At 42.8% G+C, this 20,785-nt stretch overlaps 1 protein-coding gene across 1 annotated transcript in view; it reads right to left on the bottom strand.

The window, feature by feature from the left end:
* grm4 (glutamate receptor, metabotropic 4) overlaps positions 1-20,785 on the bottom strand; it is a 469,811-nt gene that overhangs the window by 395,186 nt on the left and 53,840 nt on the right. Inside the window, exon 2 of the mRNA XM_031896847.1 lies at positions 14,631-15,234. Within this exon, the coding sequence (XP_031752707.1) occupies positions 14,631-15,119 (489 nt within the window). The 5' untranslated portion in view covers positions 15,120-15,234. The remainder of the gene's footprint in view (positions 1-14,630; positions 15,235-20,785) is intronic.

Genomic DNA, 20,785 nt, shown 5'->3' on the forward strand with positions numbered 1-20,785 from the left:
ATAGGAACCATACTCTAGTGTGTCCTTGCCTTTAGGGATGACCACAAAGAGGGCAGTGTTAGAGGAGGGTGGTAGTCGATTGTTCTCTGTCGCATCAAGCATCAAAAGTTTTATGAAGCTAGGGGGGAAAGAGTTCAGTGGAAGCCTTGTACCAGTCGGCTGGAAATCCGTCCAGTCAAGGCATTTTATTAGGTTGGAGTGAGGCTATTGCATCCTGCACCTCCTCTAGTGTGATGGGGGTATGGAGATGAGCCATAAGATGTAAGGGGGGCAAGGATAGGGACAGAGTCCAGGTAATTTGAGGGTTATAGTGGGTATAATTGGCTTTAGTGGTATAGAGCTGTTGGTAATATTGTGCAAAGGTGTTAGCAATGTGGGCAAACTCAGTGGCTGTATCCCGATTCGCAGAGTTGATTTTAGTAATAGTGTTGGAGGGTATCTGGGCTCTGGAGAGAGGCAAGGATCTTTCCATTTTTTCCCCTTGATCAAATGTTCTCTGTCTAGCATAAATCAATGTTTTACATGTTAGCTTAATCCTGTGCCGCCCTAAAAGTGCATAAGGTATCTGGACCTGTGTGGGCTATGTACTCTTTCTCTGTTTCCACCAATCTTTTTTGTCTCTCCTCTTACTCCTCTTTTGCTTTTTTTTTTACCCCTTTAATTGCTGAGGTGAGAGCACCTCTAAGGGTGGCTTTCCCGGCCTCCCATAGCACATCAGTAGAAGCAATTCTAGGGATGAACTTCCAAAAATCTTTCAGGCCCCTATCATCAACCTCCTTGACACTCTTGTACGTCAACCACAGGGGGCTGAGGCGCCATAATGTTTTTGCTGGGTTTTGCAAGGTCAAGTTGTACCATAATTGGGGAATGGCCAGAGATTGCCCTGGGTAAATATTCAACCAAGTTCACCTTAGGGAGGAGGACAGAGGAGGTAAGGGCTTTGTCAATATGAGATATACTGTATTATACAGTATGTGGCCGAGAAACAAAAGAACACCTTCTGGTCTGGATATTTCCAGCGCCATTAATCAGTTAGATTCATTGCTTGTACCCATGCTGGAAATTTGGGTGTGGGTTGGGAACCTGCAGTCAATTCGTCCAAAGTGGGGTCTAATATGGCATTATAGTCACATCTACGGATTGGTGACAAAACCCTAACTTCAATAAAAGTATTGCTGTTCTCCCACATCCTTCACAGGATCTTCCAACCCTGAATACAGCAAACATTGCTTCTAATATAGCAAGCTACATGTAAACATTTTTAATGCACACATATTACAACCTTTATTGTACTAGGTGGTGTTTCCTTCTTTTATTTTGATACAATGGTTTACATGATGTTTCTGGGCAATATCTATGTATATTTGCCTATGATGATGTAATGATGACGTATTTTTGACACACAGGGATATTTAATGTTTGATTTCATTTAGGTATGCATCTTGATAAAGGTCTTAATATTGGGTTCTCTATATGGGTAAACAGGTGACACACCTAGCTCTCTACATCAGGAACAATACGCAGTACTATTGGGCAGAGTCCATGCTTTCCTTCTTCTCTTTCCTTGCAGAGGAACTTCCTCCAAAACCTCCTTTTAGGAGGATACATTACAAAAATTTGTGGTAAATGCAGGATGTTGCAGCTTTGCTACTAAATGGAGAAATGGGCAGCAAACTGGAAAGTAGGTTCAAGGTTGATAAATACAAGGTTATGCACTGCATTAGAAATAACATAAATGCTAGTTATATAATAAATGGTTGTGGGTTGAGGGCCACCTTTACCGAGAAGGATTTGGGGGTTTTGTAGATCAGTGCTGTCCAACTGTTGTGTCCCACATACATGTGTTATGATGTTCATCAGCTAGTTTGCCTGTAGCTAGTTTGTCCCTCTCTCTTCCCTGTAGTTTGGTTCCTCCCATTTAGTCTCCCCTCCCACAGTCAGTATTTTTCAGACAAGTATCTGTAAGCATGTGCTGCATCCATCTTTCTGTACCTGGTAAAGTTACTTCGTTTTGACCTATGGATTTGTCACTGTAAGATCTGCACTGCAAGATTAAACTTCTTCAAGATCTTCACCTGTGTCTTCCATTGAGTCGCCTATCTGTGGATACTGCCCTTATGTAAGTTATTGCCATTCCACTGGGACTTGGGACAGTCTAGGGATCAGTAATTACATAGCCACAGCAGCTGAAACAGAATAGTCAAAATGAAGAGAAGGCCATACAGTCATCACTGTGATGTTCAGCAGCCTGAGAGCCCTGCTAGTCACACTACAGATTGCAGTATATTGCATCCGGCATATTACAGAACTTACACAGCATCTCAGTCAGAACTACTCCAGCTACACTACAGTAATCTGTGAAAAGGCCAGTAGGAATGTAAGCTGTGTGTCTGCATTATAAACTGTGTGTCTAAATTACAAATTGTGTGTCTGCATTATAAATTGTGTACTCTCAATACTGCTTATCAGCCTGCACTAAGCTAAGAGAGGCAGCACTTCTCCCTGCAGAGCATCCCCCCTGTGCCCGCCCTCTGCAAACTGTTACATTGTATCAACCCACGCGCAGCAGCTCCCTGTAACCTGACACTCATGGCTGAACCAGTCTCCCCTCTGAGCCAGGCTGAAAACACTGAAGGTCAGCAAATGCCTGACACTCTGCTGCAAAAGGAAAGTGCAGATAATCTGACAGAAGCAAGTGTCAAACCCAAACGTATAACCAAACTTTCTTGGAAATCTAAAGAAAACTTTGAAATTACTATGCAAGAGTTCTCAGTTGATCTAGCACATCGCTGGGAGAGGACTGTGCATTACATGTCTGAAGTCACACAGCCTAGCCAGAGAGTACTGCAACTAGAGGGCGCTCTATTACGCTTCAAGTCTGTTTATGAAAGTTATCAGAAGCTCTGCACTAAGTACATGTCATTCCTAAAGAGCACAAACACAGAAGAATCTTTAGAAGAACTGAAAAGGTTTGAACATCTGAACCAGGAGAGAAGTAAGAAGGTGTCTGAAACCAAAGCTAATGTAGAGGCAAGAATTACACAGGCGCAAGAAACTGCATCTCATTGCTCCACATCTACTAGACACTCTAAGAGATCTTCGAGATCATCCCATTCAAGAAGTTCCATGCTCAGTGAACTTATAAGGGCTCGTGCAGAGGTAGAGGCAGCCAAGGTGCGAGCTGTCTTCGCAGACAAGAAAGCAGAGATGGAGGCAGAAGCTGAGCGTAAGAAAGCAGAGATGGAGGCAGAAGCTGCCCGCAAGAAGGCTGAAATTGAAGTCTTAGACAGAAAATGTGAGCAAGCTACAGCAGAAGCAAAATTAAGAATTTTAGAACAGGCTGTTGGAAGTGATTTAGACAGCGTCAGCATGGCAAATTCAGAAGATACCATGGAGCGCACTAAGAACTATGTCCTCAACCAGAACAGCAATTTCTCTGCCACTTCTGAGGCTCCTGATGACACAGACACTCCTTTAAGACATCAGCTTTCTGAACATATTGTGACCATGCAAGACCTCAAACCTTCTGGTCCCTCTGCCCATCAAAATGGGTCCTCAAGCCATACCTCGCCTCACAAGCCCCAGACTATTAAGTATCAGTCTGTCAACCCAGGGGTCAACATCCTGGCCGAGTTACCATCACCTCTTCAGGTTACTGATATGCTTCCTGACAACAACATTTCTTCTGGATCATGTCCTGCCAATGCAATGAACTTCCAACCTGTTCCTGGCTTAAACCCCCATGCAAACCCATACCTCCCTAGGCCACCATGTGCCGATGTCTCAGATCTTGCTAGATACATGGTTCGCCGTGAGCTCACAAGCACTGGCCTTGCAAGCTTCGATGACCACCCTGAAAATTATAGAGGATGGAAGTCTACCTTTAAGGCTGCCATAAATGACCTTGGAATACCTCCTGGTGAAGAATTTGACATGTTAATAAAGTGGCTAGGTCCTCAGTCAAGAGAACGCGTGAATCGACTGAAAGCTGTTCACGTTGACAATCCATCTGCAGGCCTACGCGCAGCTTGGGAACGCCTAGACCAGAGTTATGGTAGTCCGGAAGCTGTAGAAAGTGCTCTGCTTAAAAGATTGAAAGACTTCCCCAAGATATCCGGCAAGGATAATCAGAAATTTCAGGAACTGAGTGATCTTTTGCTTGAACTACAGCTCGCTAAAGCAGATCCACACCTCCCAGGCCTCAGCTATCTTGACACGGCCCATGGTGTGAATCCAATTGCTGCAAAACTGCCATATGGAATACAGGAGAAGTGGGCAACCATGGGCTCAAGGTACAAGAGAGAGAAACAAGTTTCCTTCCCACCATTCTTCTACTTCTGTGACTTCGTCAAGAACATTGCAGAAACCAAGAACGATCCAAGCTTCCTTTTCAACGAGTCAAACATCTCAGGTCCGAATTTCGGTAAAGACAAATTTGCTCTGGATAAACCTAGGAGTCATAGGGGCCCCATGTCAGTTAAAAAGACTAATGTGCTACCTGATCCTGTTGCTAAACCTGAAAGGGGCGGACGAGGGGAGACTACGGAAAATCCCAATCGCCAATGTCTGATTCATAAGAAACCACACGCCCTTAAGAACTGCAATGGGTTCCGGAAAAAACCACTGCAAGAACGCAAAGAAATCTTAAAGAAATTTGGGATTTGCTTTAAGTGTTGTGCTTCAACAGAACATCTTGCAAAGGATTGTAAGGCTGAAATCAAATGTAAAGATTGTGGAAGCAGTACCCATGTACAAGCACTCCATCCACTTCAGCATACCTCTTCTTCTGCAGATTCTGATCCTGCCACAAATCATGGCGGGGAGAAAACAAATCAGACAGCAAACTCTACTTCAATTTCTTCTACATGCACTGAGGTTTGTGGAGAAGATCTTTGCAACAGATCTTGTGCAAAAATATGCCTAGTCAGAGTGTACCCCAACGGACAGCCTGAAAGAGCCATGAAACTATATACAATTCTGGATGATCAAAGCAATCACTCGCTTGCCAAGTCAGAATTCTTTGACCACTTCAGGGTTAAAGGAGATTCCCTACCATACACACTTGGCACATGTGGAGGTGTTACAGAAGTGTCGGGAAGAAGAGCTAATGGATTTACGATAGCTTCTCTTGATGGTATTGTAGAACTGCCACTGCCTACCCTTGTTGAATGCAACAAGATTCCTTCCCACAGAGAAGAGATCCCTACTCCTGAAGCTGCCTTTCATCATGCACATTTAAGAGCTATAGCTGAACACTTACCACCACTCGATAAAAATGCAGAAATCCTTCTTTTGCTCGGCAGAGACATTCTAAGGGTGCAGAAAGCATGCCAGCAAATAAATGGTTCCCATGATGCTCCGTATGCCCAGCGACTTGATCTTGGCTGGGTTGTCATTGGCAACGTGTGTATAAACAGAACAAAGAGAGCTACCAGTATTTCCTCTTGCAAAACCTACGTGCTGCCTAATGGACGTGAAACTCTTTTCGAACCATGTCCTTATCATTACAGTGTAAAGGAGAGATTCAACAGCACCAGAGACTGGCAATCCATCACCAGTGACAATAAATCCACCTTTAATCACCAGGAGGATTGCATTGGTGACACAGTATTCATTTCAACTAGTAATGATGACAAACCAGCACTTGCCATTGAAGACAAAGAGTTTCTCAAGATCATGGATAAGGATTTCACTCAAAACCAAGAAAACAGTTGGGTAGCCCCTCTACCCTTTCGTACACCTAGAGAGAGACTGCCAAACAACCGTCAGCAGGCAGTTTCCAGATTTGCTTCATTGAAACGTTCCTTTGAGAAGAAACCAGAGATGAAGAAACATTTTGTATCGTTTATGCAGAAGGTTTTAGAAAATGATCATGCTGAACCTGCTCCACCATTGAAGGAAGGTGAAGAATGCTGGTATCTTCCATCCTTTGGTGTGTACCACCCCCGCAAACCTAGTCAAATTAGAGTAGTATTTGACTCGAGTGCTCAATATCAAGGAGTCAGTTTGAACAATGTTCTCCTTACTGGGCCTAATTTGAACAATAATCTTATAGGAGTGCTCATCCGATTCAGACAAGAGCCTATAGCAGTAATGGCCGACATCCAACAAATGTTTCAGTGCTTCATTGTCCGTGAACAGGACAGAAATTACCTTAGGTTCCTATGGCATAGGAACAATGACTTGCATGACAAGGTTATAGACTACCGCATGAAAGTGCATGTATTCGGGAACAGTCCTTCACCTTCAGTAGCAATCTACGGGCTGAGAAGAACCGCCCAAGAAGGTGAACAAGAGTATGGAACTGATGCTCGTCTTTTTGTGGAGAAAAACTTCTATGTGGATGATGGACTTAAATCCTTTCCTACAGAGGAAGAAGCCATTGACCTTCTACGAAGAGTCCAAGAAATGTTGTCTGTGGCCAACCTCAGACTCCACAAGATCATCTCCAACAGCAACAAGGTAATGAAGGCCTTCGACAAAGATGACTACGCCACTAACTTAAAGGATCTTGACTTAGGGTCTGAAGACCTTCCCATGCAGCGCAGTCTCGGCTTGCTCTGGGATATCAAGCAAGATACATTCACCTTTCAAGTGTCAACCTGTGATAAGCCCTTCACAAAAAGGGGAGTTTTGTCAGTAGTCAACAGCATCTACGACCCTTTGGGATTTGTAGCTCCAGTCACAATCCAAGGAAAGTTTCTGCTGAGGCAACTCACCTTGGAGAAAGTAGACTGGGACACTCCACTACCTGACAATAAGCTGAAGGTATGGAAAACATGGAAGAATTCCTTAAAGGCACTCCAAAGTTCCCAAATCCCACGCTGTTATACATCTATCTCCCTAGCTTCTACTAAAAGAAAGGAGATTCACATCTTTTCAGATGCATCTGTTGAGGCAATTGCAGCTGTAGCTTACCTTCATCTTACTGGACTTGATAATAAACCTTCTGTGGGATTTCTCCTTGGTAAGACTAAGCTGACACCGAAGTCTAGACACACTGTTCCAAGGCTTGAACTCTGCGCAGCTGTGTTAGCTGTAGAAATGGCAGAAACCATAAAGAGTGAAATGGACAGTAATTGATTCCTTTGACTTCTACACTGACAGCAAAGTTGTGCTCGGGTACATTCACAACCAAACCAGACGGTTCTACGTGTATGTCAGCAACAGAGTGGAATGTATCGTAAGTTCTCCACACCATAACAATGGCACTACATTTCAACTAATCAGAACCCAGCAGACCATGGCACTAGGGCATTACCAGCAAATGAACTTGCAAGGTCAAACTGGCTATTGCCCCCGGATTTCTTATATGATCAATCTGAGTCCAGCTCTACTGATGTCTTCAACTTAGTGGGTTCTGAAGTTGACAAGGAAAGTATCACTCTTTACACGACCATACATCAGAAGAAAACACTTGGATCACACCGCTTCCAGCAATTCTCCACATGGTCATCTATAATCCGTGTCATTGCACGACTGAAACATATTGCTTGCTGCTTCAAGGGTAATTCTGGAATGCCACTTGAGTGCCGTGGTTGGCACATTTGTAAGAATCATCCCACCATTGAAGAAATCTCTCATGCTGAAGAAATTATACTTCAATGTGTGCAACAGGAGATCTACACAAAAGTGATCAACCTTATCACAGAAAACTGCAAAGTTCCCAAAAACAATCCTCTTCTAAAATTGAATCCAATTATTGATGAACATGGGTTGTTACGAGTAGGAGGTAGGATTGGAAAATCCAACCTTTCTAGCAAGGAGCAAAATCCAGTTATTGTTCCTGGCAGTCACCATGTAGCTGCTCTTTTAGTTTGGCATTACCATGAACAAGTGAAGCACCAAGGCCGACAGTTCACCGAAGGTGTTGTCAGATCAGCAGGTCTGTGGATCACCGGCATGAAAAGATGCATTTCTTCAGTGATTCACAAGTGTGTTAAGTGTCGTAGGTTGAGAGGAACTCATCAGCATCAGCAAACGGCTAATCTCCCAATAGACAGATTGAGCACTGACCCACCTTTTACCTATGTTGGTGTAGACGTCTTTGGCCCATGGTCGGTCTGTGCACGCAAGACCCGTGGTGACATGGCTAACAACAAACGCTGGGCCGTACTGTTTACTTGCCTAAGTGTAAGAGCTGTGCATATTGAGGTAATTGAATCTATGGACTCCTCCTGTTTCATCAATGCACTTCGCAGGTTTTTCGCCATTAGAGGTCCCGTTAAGCAACTCAGGTCTGACTGTGGAACCAACTTTGTTGGAGCCTGCAAGGAACTGCAACCTGATAATTTCTTGAAAAACAGTGGATGCTCATGGGTTTTTAACCCTCCTCACTCTTCCCACATGGGAGGTTCCTGGGAACGCATGATTGGAATTGCAAGGCGAATCTTAATTTCCATGTTGTTAGACTCAGGTTCTCGACTTACCCACGAGACATTGACTACTCTTCTAGCTGAAGTTTCTGAGATAATTAATGCAAGACCACTTGTGCCAGTGTCCTCAGATCCGGATTCTCCAACAATATTGACTCCTGCAACTCTTCTCACCCAGAAGATTGGCAACATCCCACTACCACCTGTGGACTTGGACTGCTCTAATATTCACAGACGTCAGTGGAAGCAGGTCCAACATCTGGCCAACGTATTCTGGAGCCGTTGGAGGATAGAATATCTGCATACCCTTCAAAGCCGCCATAAATGGCAAGAGACTAAGCCGAATCTTCAAGAAGGAGACCTCGTGCTACTGAGAGATAAAGAAGTTTCTCGCAATGACTGGCCAACTGGACTTATTGTCAAAGCCATTCCCAGTGAAGATGGGAAAGTGAGGAAGGTCGAAGTTAGGACTACCAAAGGAGGTACAACTAAAATCTTCTTCAGACCGAGGTGGTGTTGCGTCTACCTTGTGAAAAACATTCTTCAGGTCAAAGCAAGACTCCTGAGACCTGAAACTGCTTATCCTTTGGATTACAATTGTGAGTCAGCTGAGGTTTGACATATTGTGGCCTCTCTGACTTGAAGATGGGTTGTTCTTTGTTGTGTTACAAGAACTTCTGTCAAGAGAACCTACTGAGACATCTTCAACATGTTTGCTATGTTTATTGTTGTTTGCTTTATTTTTCAGGTTCAAGGACTAATTCGTTGAGCTATGAACTTAACATTAGACTAATGTTGGTATAATATTAGTGAAATCTAAAGATTTCAGGCGGGGAGTGTTGTGATGTTCATCAGCTAGTTTGCCTGTAGCTAGTTTGTCCCTCTCTCTTCCCTGTAGTTTGGTTCCTCCCATTTAGTCTCCCCTCCCACAGTCAGTATTTTTCAGACAAGTATCTGTAAGCATGTGCTGCATCCATCTTTCTGTACCTGGTAAAGTTACTTCGTTTTGACCTATGGATTTGTCACTGTAAGATCTGCACTGCAAGATTAAACTTCTTCAAGATCTTCACCTGTGTCTTCCATTGAGTCGCCTAACTGTGGATACTGCCCTTATGTAAGTTATTGCCATTCCACTGGGACTTGGGACAGTCTAGGGATCAGTAATTACATAGCCACAGCAGCTGAAACAGAATACCAACTGACGGCCCGCGGGCCGACCCCCCTCTGTGTGGCCCCCCATCTGGCTGGTTTACCTTTGTGTAAGATTTAAATGGTATCAGCATTGAGATTAACTCATGGTTCACACCTCAGATTCAGGCTGTAATTCCCCTGTATTGTTTAAACATGTAATCCTCTATACTGTTCACACCTGCATTGTTCACACCTCAGGCTCAGACTGTAAGTACCCACATTGTTCACCTCTGCACACCTCAGACCTGTAGGAACAGTGCCAGCATTGTGTCACTGTATGTACTGAGTATGAGACATACAGGCAGCATAGGAAAGGCAGAGTATGGCACACACACAGGCAACAGGCAGTACTCTGTCTGCCCTATGCTGCCTGTGTGTGCCATACTCAGCCTGCCCTATGTGTTCCATACTCTGGCTACCCTACCTGCCCTACCCTGCTTTGTGTGCCATAGTCTGCTTGCCATATGCTGCCTGTGTGTGCCATACTCTGCCTGCCCTATGCTGCCTGTGGGAGGTGAACCTGGCAGGGGTTTGTTCTGGGAGTTTGTTAGCAGTTGGAAATAGCCATTAAATGGTCCCTAAGGTGTGTAATTATGTTCTGGGGGTTGCTGTGCTATCCACAGGGGAGGAGGAGGCATATGGATTTAAGGGTGTGTCTAAATATGACATAATATAATTCTTTCACATATGAATGATGGTTGATATCCCCGCAGTGAGCACCAAGCAGTTGGTTTTTTGCTGCACCACCACCATTAACGTGGGCATGGTCTTGTGATCTTAAGAACATGGGTGTGGTTTGAAGTGGGCGCAGTTTAAAAAAGGGGAGTGGTCAAAACTGGCTTCCATTAACGGCCCTCCACTATGAATGCTAGAGAAATTCCGGCCCTCGGCACAACAGAAGTTGGACAGCACTGTTGTAGATAACAAACTGTGTAACTCTCAGAAGTCAGACAATGCAAATAAAGTGTAAGTGAAAATAAAGCAAATAAGGTGTTGTCTTACACAAAAAAGGGCATTATATGGGCTTTAGGCATAGAAATTACATTTACTTTCCATGCTGCATTTTCTGGATGTCATTGTACTCCTCTCATTCCCCCTTCTACTCACTGTCTATAATTGTGGGACTGGCCCCCTTTAACTTAAGGCATGAAAGCATAATTTTTCCTTGAGTAGGCAGTGCAATTTTGGGCCCCAGTCAATAAGAAGCTCAATAATAAGCTAGAAACAGTGCAGAGATGTGGGATCAAGTACAAGGTACTGTTTTATTATTACAGAGAAAAAGGAAATCATTTTTAAAAATTCGAATTATTTGCTTATAATGGAGTCTATGGGAGATGGCCTTTCCATAATTCGGAACTTTCTGGGTTTCCGGATAAGGGATCCCATACCTGTATTATAAGGATGCCCTAAGGTTGGAACTGTGTGATGCACACTTTATATCTGCTTCAATTTCATGTCACCATAAATTATAGGTATTTATTTAATTATATTTTTGATGGCCATAAACTTCCCACTATATTCATTTATAAAATAAATAAATATCTCTACCTAAGAAAGACCTCTTTTTCATAAAGGATTAAGTAACCGGTATGTCATAAACTCTTCTATAGGCTCAATAAATAACCTCCTCCAGATAAGACCTCCTTTCCAATCTATTGCTCAACTCCTTAGCATGTGCACTGAATCTGTTAAGCCGTTCTTCCTTACATGGAGTAACTACCCAACAGGTATGCACCTCACTGTATGTTTTGGATGGGAACTACGTGCATGCAATATTGCGTTACCAGAGATTTTCTGGTATCACAATAAATATCTCCATTACTCAGTCCCCTTAAAACAATGTCTAAGAACGATATAGATGTATTGTCATAAGCCAGGGGTCCTCAAACTATGGCCCCCTTACCTTACCTGGCCTGCCCCCCCCTCCCTAGCTAGTACCTGTGCGCCGTTCTGATTTGCCCCAGCGACTCACCATGTTGCGGTGTAATGCCGCGCAACACGGTGACGTCACTGCATTACACAGCGTTACGCATGGTTACGCAGGGACGTCACCGTGGTTCAATCCATTTTGCGTCAACGCACTGGGGCAGAGCAGAACAATTATATTACTGTGTAAGTTTACATTAAAGGACAAGGAAAGTCAAAATCTATTAAGCACACTATTAAATAGTACTACTATTGCTGTGTAAAAACGCTATATTTCTGGCTTGCCTAATGAAAGATTTACAGAGATACACCTGCTATATTCTACATACTTGTTTCAGTAAACGGCGCCGCCATCTTCAATAAGGCATGCCCACTCCCTTTCCCTCACTGTCTCTACTGCGCATGCGCCCCCCAACATCCTCCCTGCGCCCCCCCCACGTCCTTCTGTGTCTCCCATCCCCAGCAGCTGCGTCCTTATATGTATCGAGATATCTGTATCCATAACATACATCCTCGTCTGCACAACCCCCTCGACGCCCCCCCCCCTTGTCACACACCACCCGCTCCGCACGCTTCCTTTTGTCAGTACCCCACCCCCCATTCGCTCGTCCACTCTCTCAGGTCCGCTCCCCCCTTGCCTCTCCCCCCACCGCTGCTCGGAACTCTCCCCCCTTGCCTCTCCACCCACCAGCACCCCCCCCCCCCCCCCCGCCGCCTCTCGGAACTCTCCCCCCTTGCCTCTCCCCCACCAGCTCATAGGGTGCTGAATGGAGAGCGCGCCTGCTTGTGCGCACCCACTGATTATCAACAATGCTCATGTGCCACCTCTGTTCACAAGTCGTCAAGTCTGCGAAGGAGAGAGGCATCATGGGAACTTTATTCACACAGCTCGGAGGTTTTTTGTCCGGTTTGGCTTCAGAACCTGTAAACCATCACTATATGGGGAGACTTAAGGGCACCTTTGAAACAATGGATGGTAAGCCTGCAGTTTGAGATTAACTCTTTTGTAGCCTTTCCTTCTCCTTTAAGGCTTGATTATTGTTCTGTGTTATATATTCCATATATGTTCCATATTCAACCTGCAGCCCCTAGATTTGTGAGTTGTAGTGGGAAACAGCTGAAACTACTGCACAAGCCTGATCTAAATAAATCTGCCCAATTCCAGATGGGGGCTCCAGCCTCCCTGCACACCAGGGGCTACATGACTCTAATCATGCCCTGAATGGGGGAAGCTAGGTTGGTTAATGGGGCAAATCTCCTCAGGCATTGCCCAGAATGCCGGTGCTACTACAGTGTTGTATTAATCATAATTAATGGGTATTTTGGAGCCAAGGCCAGTTATAGTGTAGTAGTTCATGAAGAACAGCCAAAGAAAGATCTGGGTACCTGAACTGCCACATAGAAATCCTGCCTGCTGCCGCATCTCAATGCTCTCCCTCCCACAATATTTACCAGAATCATTTATCATAGAATCATTTCTTTATAATTCTGCAGGCATTATAAGTAGCCGAGAGTAGAGTAGAGCGATAATCTGATAATTAAGGGCTGATTTACTAACAACATTGTGGTCATATATTTAATGAATTGAAACCTAAATCTGTGGCCCTTAGTGCCTGCTCTGCAGTATGGCTGGATGCTGTGCTTTACACATGTCTTTGAGCTAATACTTTTGCAAGTTTTTTTATATTTTGTTTTTTCAACAATATTTCTTTTTATAATTTTCATTAAGTTTCTTGTCATGCCTGGGAAGAGCTGCCCCCCCCCCCCCACCCCCTGGCCAGTACACATATTTATCTTTATTTCTTCATTTCATAACGCATTTGTAAATATACAAATTAGGGGTGTCCCCACTATTTTCTGGGGAGTGCATGCCTTGTGACGGGGCAACGTGACACGCTGGAGCAGAGGAGAACGTGCTGGGCCAGAGGAAAACATAATGTGCACAGAGGACAATGCTGACGCAGGTAGTAGCCACTTCACTGCAACTACTTACTGGGCGACGTTCATGGCAATGGTCCAAGCCAGGCTTGGAATGAGAATGATGCAGTTATAGTCCAGACTCCATACACTACTAGCGAGTATTTTTAGCTCTGTATTTTTATAGTAGATATGTTCAGCTTGGACTCCAAGCCGAACATATGTACTATAAAAATTCAGAGCTACAAATACTCTCACTAGTAGTGTACGGAGTCAACAATTTATGAAAATTGCAGACTGCTTATTGGGCTTTGTCAAGAAATAATTCTTTATAGTCTCTTAAACCTGGCATTGGTGAAATGTAATTACAGACCAAGTTATTGCATATAGGTTTGTCTAAGATAACAGGTTACTTTTGTTGATGACTTTGACCCCAGTAAACATTTTCTGCTGATGCCTATGGCTGGAGGCACTTCATAGATGTTTTTACCTATGCACAGTATTAGTGTAATCTGCCCATTTCAGTGTGTTGGCTAAAGTAATCAAGTTTATAACCATTTATAATTTGCCTTTGGACAACAACATTTATTATTTGTTTCTATAATGCCAGCTAATTGTGCAGTGCTTTAGAAAACACACATCTAATTAGCAAACCAGGACATCAGGAATGGAATTCTGAGTGTGGCTGGTCTGACAGCACACTTATCTCTTACATGCAGAAAATAAATATATCCATTATCAATTACATCTGATCAAAACAAATAAAAAGATGGTTTAACATAAAACTACAAATGCACTTATAGTATACTGATATCATACGAGCCATGTCTGCTTCATAGATCCTAAATATATACTACTGTTCCTGTCTGATTGTTAAAAACTGGTCTTTATCTAGTAATTTTACTGAGCAAGTTAATCCTTTCCCTTTTACCCAGAAAAATTTGTCCATGCCCAAGTCAACTGAAGTGGATGATTTTCAAATACATTTTAGAAGCATGTCTAGTGAACTTGAGCAGTTACATATCTTACAAAGTATTACTTTTGCTTTTAAACAGTTAAAATTGTAATTTTATGCAACGTTTTACAGATATTTTTTATACTTATGGTCTATTGTATTCCTTATACTGTAAGAACCTAACCTTTTGTACAGAAACCCTAAGCCTTTTGTACAGAAACCTTAAAAGTATACAGTTTGTCTTCCTGCCATGCATGTGCACTCACCTTAAAAAGACGTAAAATGTTGGCCACCATTATAGAAACAGAGCTTGATGATGCCCCAATCACACCAATTACCCTCTCAGGTTGGGCAATTATTGGATTCCCGCCACTGAGACACCGCACCTCTGCTCTGTCTTTGTCTATAAGTGGTTGTACAAAGCTCAGCGACTGCTCCAGTGCATGCGTATCCCGAGAACAGGTGTCCAAAATTCTGGCCCCTAATGTAATATTGGGAAGAAGCTCAAGATCAGAATTAATGCGATCAAGCGCAAAGAGCATTGCTTCCAAGCGGTGGATTCCTTTTTCTTTCTTAAGTTCTCCACAGGCTCTGCCATCACTTCCCCTTCCATGGACAGGAAAAAGGCCTCCTAAGATCAGATCTCCATCTATTCTTACAGAGTTCATATGTGTTGAACCTTTGGGTTTTGACCAACAGCTACTTGAAAACAGTAGTACTAGTGTGGATGATATCTGGAGCCAATGCACTTCCATGGCAAAGATTTTTGGTTAATCAATATAAGTGTCTCTTCATTTAAAGACTACTCAGCACTTATATTTTGTTGGAAACTTCACAAAATTGGAATCAGATGATATATCAAAACGTAACCTAAAAAAATTAAAAAGAACATTTTCAAAATACAACTTATTTGCATAAAATTACTGAAATATGAAAAATAGCTGAGGGGAACAGGTAACAAGTGCAAAACAGAACATAATGAAAGAGGAAAGCAAGAGGTTCGCTTAAAGGACAATGAAAGGTTAATATAAATTAAAAGTAAGTCTAAAGGCATTCTTTTTAAGTACTTACTGCATATCTAAATTCCCAGATCCCTGCTTGCTTCTCTGAGATATGGTGCTGGCAGCCTACAGCAGTGTGAAGACTACAGTGACATCACTGAAATCTCTCTGTCCTTCCTGTAGGCTGCCAGCGGCAGCCTTCCTATTCTCTGAGCATGTGTGTAACTTGATCCTGTCTGCTGTTCTTAGCTACACATGCCCACCAGCCAATCAGAAGCAGATCTGGCAGAGGGGAGGGGGGAGGGAATGAAACACATGTGCAGTATGAAGCAAGGTGGGAAAGGAAGGGAGAATACCTTTTTAGAGATGGCTGCCTGTTCTAGAAAATGTGAAGTGTGACTGAGTAAATATTTGATTAGGTGAGCCAAAAGTGTGGCGTTTTTACTAAACAATAGGAGGACTATTGGGCAGTATGCTTTCTAAATTTTGACTTGCATTCTCCTTTAATATCATCAAATTTTTATTTACAAAGTTGCTAATAATTACTATACTTAATATGTTATGCTATGCATAAAATTAAATACCGTATGCACAAAAATAAAAGAGTTGCACAGTTGCAGAGTTAAATATATATTAATCATGCAAAATAGACATTTGCAAAGTTCCAAGTACATAAATTGAGGTGAAAAAAGCTGCTATATTCTTAAAGGTGTACCAGTAAATTTATTATACAGAACAGCATTGTAATTTCAGAATTAAACATAGATGAGCAAATCTTGCTCAATAATAGTGTATATATATATATATATATATATATATATATATATATATATAGTCATGGCCAAAATTGTTGGCACCCCAGAAATTTTTCCAGAAAATCAAGTATTTCTCATAGAAAAGTATTGCAGTAACACATGTTTTGCTATACACATGTTTATTCCCTTTGTGTGTATTGGAACAGAACAAAAAATGGAGGAAGAAAAGCAAATTGGACATAATGTCGCACACAACTCCAAAAATGGGCTGGACAAAATTAATGGCACCCTTTCAGAATTATGGATAAAAAAAGATTGTTTCAAACATGTGATCCTCCTTTAAACTCACCTGGGGCATGTAACAGGTGTGGGCAATATAAAAATCACACCTGAAAGCAGATAAAAAGGAGAGAAGTTCACTTAGTCTTTGCATTGTGTGTCTGTGTGTGCCACACTAAGCATGGACAACAGAAAGAGGAGAAGAAAACTGTCTGAGGACTTGAGAACCAAAATTGTGGAAAAATATCAACAATCTCAAGGTTACAAGTGCATCTCCAGAGATCTAGATTTGCCTTTGTCCACAGTGCGCAACATTATCAAGAAGTTTGCAACCCATGGCACTGTAGCTAATCTTCCTGGACGTGGACAGAAGAGAAAATTTTTTGAAGGTTGCAACGCAGGATAGTCCGGATGGTGGATAAGCAGCCCCAAACAAGTTCCAAAGAAATTCAAGCTGTCCTGCAGGCCAAGGGACCATCAGTGTCAGCGCCAACTATCCGTCGACATTTAAATTAAATGAAACGCTATGGCAGGAGACCCAGGAGGACCCCACTGCTGACACAGAGACATAAAAAAGCAAGACTACAGTTTGCGAAAATGTACTTGAATAAGTCACAATCCGTCTGGGAAAACGTCTTGTGGACAGATGAGACCAAGATAGAGCTTTTTGGTAAAGCACATCATTCTACTGTTTACCGAAAACAGAATGAGGCCTACAGTGTACCTACAGTGAAATATGGTGGAGGTTCAATGATGCTTTGGGTTGTTTTGCTGCCTCTGGCACTGGGTGCTTTGAATGCGTGCAAGGCATCATGAAATCTGAGGATTACCAAAGGATTTTGGGTCGCACTGTAAAGCCCAGTGTCAAAAAGCTGGGTTTGTGACCGAGATCTTGGGTCTTCCAGCAGGACAATGACCCCAAACATACATCAAAAAGTACCCAGAAATGGATGGCAACAAAGCGCTGGAGAGTTCTGAAGTGACGAGCAATGAGTCCAGATCTAAATCCCATTAAACATCTGTGGAGAGATCTTAAAATTGCTGTTGGGAAAAGGCTCCCTTCCAATAAGTGAGACCTGGAGCAGTTTGCAAAGGAAGAGTGGTCCAAAATTCCCGGTGAGAGGGTGTAAGAAGCTTATTGATGGTTATAGGAAGCGACTGATTTCAGTTATTTTTTTCCAAAGGGTGTGCAACCAAATATTAAGTTCAGGGTGCCAATAATTTTGTCCAGCCCATTTTTGGAGTTTTGTCCAATTTGCTTTTCTTCCTCCCTTTTTTGTTCTGTTCCAATGCACACAAAGGGAATAAACATGTGTATAGAAAAACACGTGTTACTGCAGTACTTTTATGTGAGAAATACTTGATTTTCTGGAAAAATTTCTGGGGTGCCAACAATTTTTTCCATGACTGTATTATATATATATATATATATATATATATATATATTTTGCGACATGCTGACTGCCTGTTCACACAATTTTGGGGGAATTAGCAATGGTAGGCAGGCATGCAGAGGATCTGGAGCATAGAGACAGGGACACCACATCTTCAGGCAAAACACAGGTTTATTTTAGGGCCAATTCTTCCCAACAGAAACATAAGACAGTTCATCAATATACAGTTCAGGATTATTGTTTGTCCCTTCTTCAGGGCTCTCACCTTCCAGGGTAACTCACACTCTGGAACACTCAGGCTTCACCTTAAGCCTTGCTGACTCTCAGCACTCATCCATCTGGTCATAACTCCCTCTGCTCCCTGCAGTGGCAGGAGGCACCCCCAGCTCCTCTGGGAGTTCCTGACACAGGCAGCTCTCCTGCCCTGTGCAGTGCTCTGAGAGTGACCTTCACTCAGTCCAACTCTCTCTCTCACCCCTGTGTAATCACACAGCCCTTTTATTTGCTGCTCACCTGCAGCCTAATCAGGCAGCTCCCTACAGCTGGCCAACTAAAAACATTAAAGGAGACATATTAGATAAATGGGGAAAACCCTAATTTTGTAGGTAATTATGAATAATATATGGTGCTGGTTTTACTTTGGGCTAAACATTAATCCTATCTGTAACAATGGCCCCTTTATTGGAGCTCCCTATAGATCCTTTTGCTTCTCTGTTGGTGTGTGAAATGAAGAGTGGGCGTGTCCTAACAATCCCTGCCAGAAGCACAGTAGGAGGGGGAGAGCCAATAACAGTCCTGCAGTCACACAAGCACAGACAGGCTTCAGTTCCCTATCAGGTCAGCTTAGCAGCTGATTGGTTCCTATCCTACATTTCCTGTACTGAGGGCTGCCGGCTCCCCTGCACATCCAGAGAATTCGGCCAGGAGGAAGTGGAACATATGGGCGGGGCTAGTGAGGTTTTGGTGGAATTTCTCAAAAAATCAGTTCAAAACACAACATTTTTAAGCACAATCCTTAAATATCTAGAGAAGTAAAATTCACTGGCACATTCATCATTTTTATAGGATATGTCTCCTTTAAAGGGAGTTTGGAATGGAGGACCTAACCAATTAACCCTCCATTTACTTTGAGAAAGGCTGAGGTGTTCAGCCGAAACGTCAGTTCACTGATTTACCATTAAAAGTTTTTTATTTTTGTACTTAAGTCCTGTGAGTGCGGCTTCTTTTCCCAATTCGTGTTCATTCTAATTTTGAGGATTGCACCCAGGCCAAGCTGTGGATTATACGTGAGTGCCAGTATTTCATTTTGTTTTTATATATATATATATAGTTACACAGATATATATATATATACCAAACATAAAGTTGAGTTAAAAAAAAGACCAAAGTCAACCAAGTTCAAACCCCGCAAATGAACCCCAGTCAACATGTATACTAACTTTTGCTAATCTATATACTCATGTAGGGACCCCAAGATTTGGGCCCCTTAGACTGGGTTCCCCTTTAGACAGGCAAATCAGTGGGTGGCCTTGTGGGATATGGACACCTACAGGTGGCCCTAACTGTGTGTGTGTACTAGAATTATTCTTTCCAGGTTAAAAGAGAGTTTCCTCTGTAGTAACCACTAGAGGGTGGTGGATTATAAAAGGATTATAAAAGGGGATGACTCACAAACTTTGAGGTCTTTCTTCCTGGGACTTCCCCTCTCTAAGAGGTTAGCTACAGGAGCCAGTTTAGATAATTCAGTTAGAAATTGTATAGTCACTTTAGGAGTGAAAGGATAGATAGTTTTATTTAGTAGGACAGCTTGAGGTGCCGAGGAGATCAGTGAGGTTATTACCTCCCCGCATTACTGGCCGTAGGTCAGGTACATTCAGTGTTTAGCTCAGGTCACAGCATATTCCCAAAGAGGTGAGATTATCTGGATAAAGAGAATCTCCTGGTTTGGATAAAGGGGAGATATACCTGAATCTGCATATCATGTTACTGAATACTGTTTGGAATAAATAAAGAAGTTCGTTCGGTTCACCAGCAATCTAAAGTCTTCTGGTCAATTCCTCCCCAGGTGGATTACCAGCAAATGGGTAAGCACTCACCCAAGGGGCAGCAAGGTCCCGGGAGTTGCAGGGAGTTTGCCAAGTTGAGGCCTATACAACCCATCACGGTTCAAACAGCAGACACGCTCAAAGATACTTATAACCAAACTCACGGGTGTGCTACACTCACATATAAATCTTACATATACAAACTGTATATAGCAACAGCTAAACTAACCATAGATTTTAGCATCACGGAAGCTTTTGATATTCTGCTTGTTCAGGAAATCATACAAGCTACTCTTAAAACATCTTTTTAGCGGGACAGTGTCCCGATATTCATAGCACTGCCCGCTGTCCCTGATTCATTGTTAGATGTCCCGCTTCTCAGCATTGCCATTTAATTGATTATTGTGCCTGCTCTGCGAAAAAAAAACGCCCCTTTAACTCTTGAATCTCCCCTGCTACCTCAAGCTCACAGCCTTACCTTGGTGTTTAATTGTCCTGGGAGGAGCATTTGTGACAGGCAAGGGTCAACTATCGGTATTGGTGCGAAATCCCTCTCCTTACTCCTGCTCACCAGGATCAGGGGCTGATGGTTCTTTTATCAGGCAGAAGAGGCTGCTGTCTTTATGTCTTTATTTGTGTGCTGGACAGTTTCACCTTTCCACCCCTAACATATATCTCCCACTCCTGGGAATCTCTGGCAGAGCACAGCATGCAGGGGAATAAGAGACAGAGGTATCGCTGATCTGTTCATAAAATATAGCAGACATTTAAAAGGGGCCCTTATAAGTTTGGGAACCTTAAGTTGGCCTTGTTAATATGGCTAGAAATTCTAGTGGTACATTAATATTGTATTGCTTTCAACTGATCAAGAATAGAAGGAAATAACATAGATTTATGTACCACTGGAATTGGCCCTGTTTATAACTTTGGCAAATGCACAGAACTGT

This window comes from Xenopus tropicalis, chromosome 2 (genome assembly GCF_000004195.4).
Source record: "Xenopus tropicalis strain Nigerian chromosome 2, UCB_Xtro_10.0, whole genome shotgun sequence".
Lineage (NCBI taxonomy): Eukaryota > Metazoa > Chordata > Amphibia > Anura > Pipidae > Xenopus > Xenopus tropicalis.